This window comes from Dipodomys ordii, unplaced genomic scaffold (genome assembly GCF_000151885.1).
Source record: "Dipodomys ordii isolate 6190 unplaced genomic scaffold, Dord_2.0 Scaffold206, whole genome shotgun sequence".
NCBI classification, from domain to species: Eukaryota; Metazoa; Chordata; class Mammalia; order Rodentia; family Heteromyidae; genus Dipodomys; species Dipodomys ordii.
In genome coordinates this window covers 1,171,378-1,184,195 of record NW_012267422.1, presented here as the reverse complement: position 1 = coordinate 1,184,195, position 12,818 = coordinate 1,171,378, and the positions used below count along the sequence as shown (strand labels likewise).

Genomic DNA, 12,818 nt, shown 5'->3' with positions numbered 1-12,818 from the left:
CAATGAAACAACAAAAACCAAGACAAACACATTGAGAATGTGTGTGTGTGTGTGTGTGTGTATATATATATATATGAACTAGAATACATGTTGATCTGTTCACTAGAAGGATAGCCATTCCCTAGTAGCAGTGACCATGGAGTCTCTGATGCCTTTATATCTAGTATTTCCCACTAGAATGAATTTACGCTCCTTGAAACAGCTGATAGTACTGGAGGCTAGTACAACAAAATCTGTAAGTTATCCCTGAAAGAAGTGTTCAAGAAAAGAGGCATAAGGGCTGGGAAGGTGGCTCAGTGGTAGAGCGCTTGCCTTGCATGCATGAGGCCCTGGGTTCTATTCCTCAGCACCACGTAAGCAAAAAGAAACCTGGAAGTGGTGCTGTGGCTCAAGTGGTAGAGCACTAGCCTTGAGCTGAAGAGCTGAGGGACAACGCCCAGGCACAGAGTTTAGACCCCACGACTGGACCCCCCCCCAAAAAAAAAACCACAGGACAGCAGGGGAATCAAGTCTACAGTTTCAGTCAAAAGAGCAGACTCTTCCATATTATAAAATGCTAAAGAAAAATATTTTTTAAAATGCAGTGTGGGTAAACTTGGAAAATCACCAATTTGCAACCATCAAGTTTGGTTCAGTCCAGCAGCAAGAATCCCTGGTATAAAGCTGGATTGCAATTCATGCCCATAATTCTTGCCACTCGGGACACTGAGACCTGATAATGAAGATTCAAAGCCAGCCAGGGCTGGGGCTGGGAAGGTGGCTCAGTGGTAGAGCGCTTGCCTTGCATGCCTGAGGCCCTGGGTTCGATTCCTCAGCACCACATAAGAAAAAAGCCGGAAGTGGTGCTGTGGCTCAAGTGGTAGAGTGAGCTGAAGAGCTGAGGGACAGCACCCAGGCCCAGAGTTCAGGCCCCATGACCGGGATAACACCTTGACCAGCAACCAAAGTTGGGCCTAAGGAATCAATGTACATATAATCAATGAATGCAGCAAATATTCAAGATATACAAAAATACATACATACAAAGAATGAAACAAATGTGTCAATAATTAGAATGTGGGCAGATTAGAAGTTTTCTATTGGGGCTGGGAAGGTGGCTCAGTGGTAGAGCGCTTGCCTTGCATGCCTGAGGCCCTGGGTTCGATTCCTCAGCACCACATAAGCAAAAAGAAAAACCGGAAGTGGCGCTGTGGCTCAACTGGTAGAGCGCTAGCCTTGAGCTGAAGAGCTGAGGGACAGCGCCCAGACCCAGAGTTCAGACCCCACGACCGGACCCAAAAAAAAAAAAAGGTTTTCTATTACTGTAACTTTTCTAAATCCAAAATGCAATGACTGAACTGCCTAGTATACTTGTATAATTCAATTACAGTAAAATAGCTAAGAGCTGGGCTTTAGAAAGAAGCAATTTCTCCACTACTTATGACATAAGCTGGGCAAGTAACATCTGCATGTTTTCTGTCAGGATTGTTAAGAGTAAGACAAGACCTTAGAATAGTACCTAGTTATAAGAAACATTCCATCTACTTCAAGTAGATGGTAAGATATTAAGAAACATTTTCAAATTAAGAGTGGCATGATTTGGGCTGGGAAGGTGGCTCAGTGGTAGAGCGCTTGCCTTGCATGCATGAGGCCCTGGGTTCGATTCCTCAGCACCACATAAGCAGAAAAAAAAAGCCAGAAGTGGTGCTGTGGCTCAAGGGGTAGAGTGCTAGGCTTGAGCTGAAGAGGTGAGGGACAGTGCCTAGGCCCAGGTTCAGGCCCCACGACTTGACCCCCCCAAAAAAAAGAGTGGCATGATTTGCTTTTCCATAAGGGCAGGCTGCTAACTATTGAAAGCTCTTTGCTTCCTAGTCTTATTACACTTACAAACTCAATTGCCAAGTTTTTGTTTAGCTATAGACTAAATCCCTAAAGTGAACACGAACATCTACCCAGTGACTTGGAATAAATAAAGTTACCACTTCAAGATTTGTATATTCACCTGAATAGTCAGGGAACTTCCACCTATTTTATTTAGGTTTTCATTTTTTTCAAATTCCAACCAGAAAAAGCTAAATACAATTGGAAACTAGTTACACACTAGTTTTACTCCAAAGGAGTAGGATCATTCAGATTTACTCCATGAAAGTATGCAACCCTTAAGCAAAGCTATTCTTCATTTAAAAGGAGAAAAAAAGAAAAACCAAAAAAACTATACAGTAGTCTTTCCTTATGTTCATTGCACAAAATGAGTTCTGCTTTTAGAACTTTTGACACTCTGGTTATTTTTACAATTTAAGATCCCAACTTTTATAACTTTTCAAAAATTCTCCTTTTCCTTTAGGATGGTGTAGAAACAAGTATTTCTGCACAATTTACTGAAATTTTTCTTTATAATTAAATTCTTTAACACCAAAAAAACAAAACTAAAACAAAAAATGTAAAGTCCTCTACCTATCATGGTTTCTGCAGCTATGAATGTATTTCTCAGTTTTATAGCTGCTTTGGCTACTTCAGACTCCAGATCTGCTTTTGAGTGCATAAATATATCCACTCAGCAGAATACTTTCAAAACAGCAACTTGGGGAAAGAGATCTGGGGAACAAAAAAGATTATGTTAAGTACCAAGAAAAACATGAGGCAAGAATGCCTATAATGAGATGGTTTTTCATTTAAGATTTCTTCCCCATGGTTGTATTTTCTTTTTAAATAACCACTTCTGGTTATAAAATGAATCTGACAGTGCTCTGAAACAATGGTGATTATAGCAAAGCTTTTTTTTTAAAAAAAAAAAAGTTATTTATACCTGTTACATTCACTTCTCACCCTCAAATACTGATGACAGATGTCAAAGAGGCAACAACCAGCACAAATGGGAAGACCATCAAAAATGAGTATCACCTTGTGCTTTCAGATACATTTAAGCATTTCAGTGTACAATAGTCCTTTCATTTCACATTTTTAGTAAGATGCTGATGCAGTGCAGCAGATATGCAAAGCATCTTCCTTCACACAGTCCGTGCAGAAGACATCTAATTTTTTTTTAAGTTCTGTGATACAAATGAAAAAAAAAAATCCAGGATGAACAAGGTTCAAAATGCATAGTGTTCTGTGCATGAGTCCATTTTCTTTAAAACTCTGAAAGAATAAAAGTGGTAAGAAAAAAAAAATGCTGCTGCATTCTCTGATCTCCATTTTGCTGGTTTATACTCTATTCTGGCATGTAAGGACGGAGGTGGTCCTCTATGGTGCCAACTGCCCAGTGGGTGAGCTGTTCCTGTGGCAGGTAGAGGCAGATGCTGCATAACTTGAAGATGGTAGCTTTGTTTTTTGGAGTCTGGTAAAGAAAAAAGGTTTCAAAAATAATTTTAATATAAAGAGCATAATTTTAACTTGAAGCCAATCTCCCACAATGTATTAAGAACCCAGGGCACAATAATAAAGCATACAAAGTAAAGGATAAACCTGTCCATTGTTTAGTAAAGAAAACAATCTTACCATAAATTATTAGGGCTAAGGACTAAAAGAAAATTGAAGTATTAGCAAGTAAATCAATCACTATTATTTTATTTTTTATTTTTTGCATTGGTCCTGGGACTTGAATTCAGAGATTAGCCAATGTCCCTGAGCTTCTATGCTCAAGGCTAGCACTCCACTACTTGAGCTCTACTTCTGGCTTTTTTGGTAGTTAATTGGAGACAAGAGTCTCACAGAGTTTCTTGCTGGGGCTGGCTTGAAACTGCGATACCCAGCTCCAGCCTCCTAAGGAGTTAGGATTACAGGCTTGAGCCACCAGCACCCAGCTTGAAACTGCTGCTTAAATGGGAAGTGCTTTTAAAATACAAATGTGAGCCAGACACCAGTGGTTCATGCCTATAATCCTACTCAGGAGGCTAAAATCTGAGGATCTTAGTTCAAAGTAAGCTGAGGTAGGAAAAACTGATTCTCTTAGTTTCAACTAAGCAACTAGCCCAGAATTCAAGTTCTAGTACCACAACCCCCCCCCCAAAAAAAAGTTTTGCAACTTCTAGAGTAAGGACTAAGATATCTGTTCTCCATTTTCTAATAAGTTCAAATTAATCCTGTGTTAAGGGGGCAAAACAGAATTAAGTATCTCATTCAGAAAAGTATGCTAACCAATAAGCTTCTTGAATAAGCCCCAATGTAGTCTTAAAACAAACAACAAAAAAAACTTACCTGCAAGTGCTGTCTGTCAATAAAGAGAAACACTGACTGGCTAGGATTGTTGACAACAATTCCAGTCTTGTCCTTGCGGCTCAGTACATGCAGAAACTGTTTTTCATAGTCACCATGATGAAACTCAAATTTGGCCTAATTACAAAATACATATATTTATACATAACTTTAAATGTTAGACTACCTGAAATAACTACTACATCCATCCATCCATATGCATATTATCTGTGTGACTCAATGTTAGCCAATGGCCACACATGGCTACTCAGTTATCATTATATACAATTTAAAAAAATTTTGTCCCAGGTGTGATGGTACATATGTGCACACTTGCCATCCCAGTGCTTTGGAGGCTGAGGGTAAAGGTTGAGAACTCCCAGGCCAGCCAGGGCTATTCAATAAGAACCTATCTCAACAAAACAAAACCCAAAACAAAAATCCTCATGAAAAGATTTAAGAGAAAGCTTAGTAAGTACATCATTTCTCAAGCATTAGTCATGATTTAAGACGAAATTACTTATTTCAACTGAGGTATCATAAAGGATACTAGAAACTCAAATGGACACACAAAAAAATTTCCCAGTGGGAAATCCTGAACAACAAAAAAACCAAAACCCGGGAGGGGGGAGGCTGGGAAGGGATGGGAAGGGTAAACAAAGGAGGAGGCTGCAATGCTTGGTAAGAAATGTACGCATTATCCTGCCCATGCAATTGTAACCCCTCTGTACAGTTTGTTCACAAATAAAATAAAATAAAATAAAAAATTCAAAAAAAAAATACAACCATTAAAAAAAAAAAAAAAACCAAAACCTCCAGACTGGAGGTTTGACTCAAGTGGTAGAACACCACCATGACAACAAGTAAAGCAAGCTGGAAGCCCAGGGTTCAAGCCTCAGTACTAGCCTAAAAAAAGAGGGGGGGGGGGAAGGGAGCACACTCCAGGTATAGGTAGCTCAGGCATAGGCCTGAGCTATTCAGGAGACAGATCTTTCCAGCCAAAGCAGGAAGGCCCATAAGACCTTATCTCCGAATAACCAGCAAAAAAATCTGGAAACGAGGAAGAGGAAGATCCCATCAGATGGCCTGAGACAAACCAGTAATCCCAGCTACTCAGAAGTTAGGAGACCAGCTCAGCAAAAATTAGCATTTATGAAGACTTATGTTCAATTCCCAGCAACAAAGAAGTATTACTCAATTTACTTCAGTACAGCTTTTAGAAACAGATCAACTTCTAGAAAAGGTTCTTTACTTGCTCTAGAAGAATAAAGGTAGTCGGGGTGCTGGTGGCTCACACCTGTAATCCTAGTTACTCAAAAGCATGAGATCTGAGGATCATGGTTCAAAGCCAGCCCGGACAGGAACCTCTGTGAGACTTATCTCCAGTTAACCACCAGGAAAACGCTTACGCTGCGGCTCAAGTGGTAGAGTGCTAGCCTTGAGCTGAAGGACAGCACCCAAACCCAGAGTTCAAACCCCAGACCAACACCCACCTCCCCACCCCCCCACCCCAGCCCTACCAAAACAAAAGAAAAAAAAAAGAATAAGGGTCACAAATCTGAAGCTTACCTATAGGCCTACCTTAAAGAGATTTTCTGGTCTTACTTTCTTCTCTTACAATAGTCAAAGGAAGGGTTAGGAACTTGGCTTAGTGGTAGAGTGCTTGCCTAGCATGCATAAAGCCCTGAGGTTCAATTCCTCAGTACCATATACACAGAAAAAGCCAGAAGTGGTGCTGTGGCTCAAGTGGTAAAACACCAGCCTTGAGCAAAAGAAGCTCTGGGAGGGACAGTGCCCAGGCCCTCAAGCCCCAGGATTGGCCAAAAAATAAAAATGAAAAAAATTAAAATCAAAGGACAAAATGAATTTGTGAAATAAACTTACTAGAAAGCATATTCCCAAAGAAGTTAGATTCAATTGTAAAAATGTTGATATAATTGTTCATTTTGGAATACAATACCTGAACAGGCCTAAAAGGTTCATCAGATTCCTTCCACCTAGAAAATAGGAGACAGACAATTTTCTCAATATCATTCCGAGGCCAAAGAATGAAATCCATCTCCTGAGTACAGCCAATAACATCCTATTAAAGAAGAAAAAAAGATTTTTTAAAACAAGAAATAAAGCTGTAATTACAGGGTTTAACTACAGAAACATTTTACAAATTCAGAAGGCCCACTATTTATTAATTTATATCTTACAAGAAAATAGTTAAAAGGTCCACCATTTATCAACTTTTACCTCAAATTTAGTTTTATTCTCATCTCAGAATCTAGTTATTTAGTTCACACTATTGCTCACATAAAGTCTAATATTCATTAGTACATGGCAGAATTGCTTTTATTTTTGTTGTTACTCATATACTTTTATTTCCACCCTTCAGAGTTATTTATAAAAGGGTTAATATTTATTCTCTAGCCAGACAGGGAAACTCAGTAGTTAATATATGAAACATTCTGCCAGGTACTGGTGACTCATACCTGTCATCCTAAACTACTCATGAGACTGCGATCTGAGGATAATGGTTTGAAACCAGCCTGGGACAGCAAAGTCCATGAGACTTTTATCTCCAATTAACCACCTGAAAACTGGAAGTGGCGCTGTGACTCAAAGTGGTAGAGCACTAGCTTTGAACAAAAAGAGTTCAAGAACAGCACCCAGGCCTTGAGTTCAAGTACCACAACTGACACCCCCCCCCAAAAAAAAATCCACAATAATCACTATTATACAATAATTACATGCCCAAAGCAAAGTTAAACTTTTTTCTTTTCTTGATCCTCAGATCTCAGCCTCCTGAGTAGCTAGGATTACAGGTGTGAACCACCAGCGCCCAGCAAACTTTTTTCTTAAGTCAATTTCTAAGAAAACAAATTCACTTCACTAATTTAAAACCAATCTTTCCTGTTTTATTTAAGATGGGATCTTAGTCTATGTAGCCTAGAATACATAATCCTCCTGCCTCAGCCTCCCAAATCTTAGGATTACAGGTAGGCCACCATACTTTGCAAAAGAATAAATTTAGATGTAGCACTTAAGTGGCTCTAAGTACCTATAATGAACTGAAAGAATTTCTGTACAAATTTTATCCAAAAATGAAATGGTCTAAGGCAAAATCTACATTTTTCCCATTTTATATATATATATACACACACACACATATATATATATATATATTTTTTTTTTTCCTTAAAGTCTCTAAAGCATGATCCCAGTTTTTTGTTTTTTTGTCCGTTGTGGGGCTTGAACTCTGGGCCTGAGTGCTCTCCCTCAGCTCTTCAGCTCAAGGCAAGTGCTCTACCACTTTGAGCTACAGCGCCACTTCCGGTTTTCTGGTGGTTTATTGGAGATAGGCGTCTCACAGTCTTTCCTGCCGGGGCTGGCTTTGAACCTCCATCCTAACATCTCAGCCCCCTGAGTAGCTAGGATTACAGGCGTGAGCCACTAGTGCTTGGCCCAGTTTTTTTTTTTTTTGGGGGGGGTCCGGTCGTGGGGCCTGAACTCTGGGCCTGAGCGCTGTCCCTCAGCTCTTCAGCTCAAGGCTAGTGCTCTACCACTTGAGCCACAGCGCCACTTCCAGGTTTTTTCTTTTTGCTTATGTGGTGCTGAGGAATCAAACCCAGGGCCTCAGGCATGCAAGGCAAGCGCTCTACCACTGAGCCCACTGCCCAGCCCTTGGCCCAGTTCTTAGCTCCATCTTGATAGTACCTACCCATCCTCAGCATGAAAAATATTGTAAGCTTAATTCACAAAACTCTTAAGAAGGTTTATTGAACTTACCCTTCTCATAGACTGGTATCTTGGAGCATGGAGCTGTACCACATCCTTCTGTAGAAGCTCTATGGAACTTTCCAAGGAATAGCTGGAATCTCGCACACCTTTAAGGATATTTTCTTCATAATTATTTGTCATGACTGGTATAACTTCAGACACTTCAAAAAGTGCTGATTTTTTCTTCTAAGAGGAAAAATAAAATTACATTAACTACTGTAAACACACTGTCATTTGATCCCCCCACTAAATATTACAATGTCAAAAAATCTTTACTCCACCTTAGTATAATTCTTAACTGTCTAAAGTATTTTTAATATAGAAAATGTACATTTTTAGTATTGGATCTTTGTTCTTCCTCTGCCAAACATAAATAGCCTAATATTAAAATGGTAACTCCTCAGATTTATAGCATTTTGTATCCTATACCATGTACTTATTTGAGACAATTTCTTAAATGCTGTGAGGGACACCAGGCATCCCTAAAGATGCTCGTTTTAAAAATACGGTATCCAAATTACCTATTTCATTCCTTAAATGAGTCCATTTCCATTACTCTTTTTGAAGATTACATACAAGTGTTAGTATTTGAAAGAAAAAAGTATACCATATTCTTTCAAAACTGGGTTAAGTGCTCATTACCAAGCTAGCTTTCAAAATTCTGTCCTATTATGATCACTAACTATTCATGGCAATTGTACGGATATGATTCATTCATAGAATAATACCAGATTTCCACAAACATTAAAAGAACTAGCTCGTACAGTCTGGGGCATCATAGATTGTACAAAGATTTAACCTCATCATTTATACCTTGAATTTTGAAAGAACTTATGTTAAAAAAAAAAAAAACCGGGGCTGGGAAGGTGGCTCAGTGGTAGAGCGCTTGCCTTGTAATGCATGAGGCCCTGGGTTCGATTCCTCAGCACCACATAAGAAAAAAGCCGGAAGTGGCGCTGTGGCTCAAGTGGTAGAGCGCTAGCCTTGAGCTGAAGAGCTGAGGGACAGCACCCAGGCCCAGAGTTCAGCCCCCACGACCGGACCCAAAAACAAACAAACAAACAACAAAAAAAAAAAACCTTGAACTAAAATGTGATCCTATCAGATTTCAGTAAACTTATTTTTCAAAAACTGTAAGAAAAAGAAAATGTGGAAATAAATCCTTCCTTATTAGCCAGACTTGGGACAATCATTTCAAAACACAAATCCATCAAAACTACGCTACAATGCCATTACTCCAGTGACTAAGAGTTCATAAATACAAACAATTGTTAAGAATGGAATAAACACCTGGAAAACTTAAAAATACTACACAATTCCACCAACATATTTCTGATTTGAAATCAATTCATTTAAGTAAAAAACCAAAGTAGTACTTCCTTTTTATCTAAACCCATCTCCTGTCAAATAAACCACCTTGCTCATAATTTCAGAAACTACTTTTCAGTTGCAAAAGTATACAATAGAACTTTCAAGAAATTCTCTGACTTTCTACAACTTCTGATACTTAATTGTAGAACTAATTCTAACTAAACCAAAATATTTAAACCTCTTTTATGTTATTTTGAATTTTAAGAAACAGTGAAACACAAATTATTCATCTCAGTATTTTTAACTGTTCTTAATACTTGGAAGTATACTTTACTTCCTTAAATGCACGAAGAGAAAAGAAACCTAACAGTTGAAGAAACACACTACCTTTAGCCTAAATTTTTTATTATAATTTAACACTTTCAAGGGTCCTATTTATATATTACATAATCCTTATATTCAGCTCTAAAGTTCTCAATTACTCCAGTTTTACAATGCTATCCAACCCATGTCAACTACAAGTGGATCCTACTAACCTTTAGAATTAAACCCTATTTCCAAGTCAATTAATAATGAAGAGCCTTCCATTCATATTTTTAATGCAACTACTCAATTCGCAAGATCACCCATAAGGGTGAGAAAGTAATTAAAATACCTTCCCCAGATACTTTTTAACCTAATATCCAAATATGTAAGTAATATACTTATGTTTATTATGTAAACAACATACATGTAAACATTCATGTTGTTTACATAACATACATACACAAAATCACTTGTGCTAATTCACATTAAGAATTTTAAATTACCTTCTCCTTGAATACAAAGGCAATATACATCTTGAAGTCAAACTGGTCAGCTAGAGATTCTTTTTTCTTTCTAAGCTGAGCACGTAGTCTGTTCAGAGCTTGTTTCTTCCGGGAGTTTGGGTCCCCCATTTTGAAATAAAGGTGGTACTAAAGCCTTTGGAAATTGTCACTAAACTATGGGCACTTTTTCTTAAGACTCAAGTACAACAGAAACAAGTCATTTTTTTCTCCTGCTAATATGATTGAATAGCTAAAATCACAACTGTAACCCCAAAACGGCACCTTCTGGCAATATTAGCAGACTGTCATACTACAGGGTCAAGAAACCAAAGCTGCTGTCCAGTCATGTTTGGACAATGTTTGGGGTCAAATAGGAAAAAGGAAGGGGAGGAAGGAAAGAAAGAGGAGAAAATACTTGAACTAACTTTCCGGAAAACACATTTGGCTTAGCTGCCAAAATAAAAGCTTTCAAAGGGGAAATGAAAATCCTGATAATCAGGATTTAAGTGTGCAATAAAACACAGCTGACACCAGTCCAATCCTTGAAATCCATCCGGATTTTTCCCCCTTTTAAGAAAAGGGCCTATGAAAAGTAATAGGGAAGGGGAGGGAGAGTGTGATCCTTGTTTTCCAAGTACCAAAACAAAAAGAAAAAAAAGAAGAAACCAAAAACAAAACACCAAAACAGGGTAGGTGAATGAAACTGAAATACCCAATCGTATTTTACCCAGCCAGATCCATGGCTGTAGTACCTAATTAATTCTGTTATTTCAGATTTCACTATTGCTATGTATTGTCAGTGCTTGTTATTGATTACTCTTGGTGGTGGTGATCAAAGAGAAAAGTGCAAAATCAGCAGAGAAAGGGGAGAGGTACAGGGTTTCCCTGCAATCAACTACAGTGTATACCGGGGGTGGACAGCTGTTGCCCAAAGCAGCCATAAGGAAAAACAGCGGAGTCATTACCAACTTCCCCATCACCCACATTTTCACCCTCAGGCGGCTGCTAATGCTGCTGCCAAGGAGAATCATGATGGCAGAGGGAAAGGGGTATATTAATTGATATTAATAATTATTCCGCCTCTGTGGTTACACCTGATTAATGCCCAGGATGATCCCGACAACCCTCAGTCCTGCGATAAGCTCTACATTCCCCAAGGGAGCCTTCCTTATAAATTTGCCCCTGTCAAGATGGTGGGGAGTGCGGTTTATCTTCTCGTGAGCATTGCTGAGGCAAAGGTGGCGGGTTCTCCCAAATCCCGGGCAGTGCCGGGGACCACCTGCCTTCCACCCCACCAGGTCCCACCCCCACCCCTCGCCTTCAGCGGCAGCGACTCACTCGCACCACGGGAGACACAGGATCACTCAGGATTTCACTCATTTCATCGTGGAAACAATTCCCGCCCGGATAGAGTAGGCGGGAGAGGGCAAAAAGGGACGGGATCAGCGGGAAAAAGAGAAAATAGTTGTGTTAATATTAGTCAACTTTTTTTAAAGTAAGCCCACCCCCCCTTAAAAAAAAAAAGTTCCCCAGATTCTAGATTCGCTCTCCCGTTCAACAGACCATGTTTTCCAGCGTTTGGATGGTGTAGGGTGGGGTCGTTAAGTTGGTTTCCCGAGGTTGGGGGGGGGGAGTGAGTGAGGTTTGGGGGGAGGAAAGGAGGCAGAAAGTGGAGTCGAGGCGGCAGGAGGGTCGGGGTGGGGGGGGTGACGGGGGGATCTGAAATCCCCTTCCCGGTCCCCCGCGGATTACCAAGACTCACGGACCGACTCTCGGGGTTGGGGAGGTTCGGGGCCCTTCTAGCCGCAGCCTGCGGGCGGAGCGGTGGCGGCGGCGGCGGAAGAGGCGGCGGCGGCGGGGGCGCTGCTCGCAGCTCGGGCAGGAGCCATGTCAAGAGAAAACCACCAGCCAACTGAGCCCCTCCATTCCCGCTGCAGTGCGCACGGTGACCGGGCCGCCCGCGCTGCTGCCGCCACTCAGCCCCCACCTGGGACCCATAGTCTGGCTCGGCGCCCCGGGCAGCGACGGAGGGGGAAAGGACACGGAGGGAGCGGCGAAGGGGAGAGCGAGAGAGAGAGAGAAGAGGGAGGAGAGACGAGAAGAGGGGGCGAGGACTGGTGTGGGCCGCGGAGGGGGAGGGGAGGGAAAGGGAGCCCTGCGCTAAAGGGGGTCTTGGCAGCCGAGAAAAAAAAAAACCCCAGGAATAAGAGTTATTTCAGTCCAAGCATCTGCTCTACAGAGTCTCTCTTCCTCCTACAGTCCGGTTTCAGGCTCGGGAGAGGAGGTCGACGAAGACCCGCCGAGGGGGGAAGCGCCGAAGCGGGAGGGTGGAAGCGTTCCGCGGTGACGCAGCCTCGTTTCCCCCCCACCGGTAGCTGCGGAAAGCGGCGACCCTGGGCGCCTCCCTGGTCCGGGGCAGAGTCGCGTTTGAAGCAAGGGGTGGGGGGGGGGAGAGGAAAAAAAAAAAGCCAGAACAAACAACTTAAAATGGCAGCGACGGCCGCTGCGTCACCCGCCCCTTAGCGGCACCGCCCCGAGCCCTCTGCGGCTGCGCGCTGCGCCGGACGACACCATCTGCGCAGAAACTCGGGGGAGGAAGGAGGAATTGGAGATGGCGAGGGGGAATGTTTTCAGGGTAATCGGGGGAACGTTGGAAAGAAATTCCCAAGGAGATGGGATAAGCGAGCTTTGAACGAGACAAGTCCTTGACGTTAATCTTCTTCTGTCGCGTTCCCTCCTCCAAGGGCAGTTTGAGGA

General features: G+C 41.5%; 1 protein-coding gene across 2 annotated transcripts; it reads right to left on the bottom strand.

Annotated features, from left to right (window-relative positions):
- Positions 1-1,964: 1,964 nt before the first annotated feature.
- Positions 1,965-12,522, bottom strand: LOC106000051 (chromosome unknown open reading frame, human C6orf62). 2 transcript variants are annotated; one of them, XM_013035241.1, is made up of 5 exons: positions 11,400-12,522; positions 7,951-8,127; positions 6,134-6,256; positions 4,177-4,311; positions 1,965-3,316 (listed from the first exon to the last, which is right to left on the bottom strand). In XM_013035241.1, the coding sequence occupies exons 1-5, from the start codon at positions 11,439-11,441 to the stop codon at positions 3,191-3,193; spliced, it is 603 nt and encodes a 200-aa protein (XP_012890695.1). In that variant the 5' UTR covers positions 11,442-12,522; the 3' UTR covers positions 1,965-3,190. The 2 variants fall into 2 exon arrangements, with proteins under 2 accessions (XP_012890695.1, XP_012890694.1); XM_013035240.1 differs by having other exon boundaries at positions 10,062-12,520.
- Between the last annotated feature and the right edge of the window lie 296 nt (positions 12,523-12,818).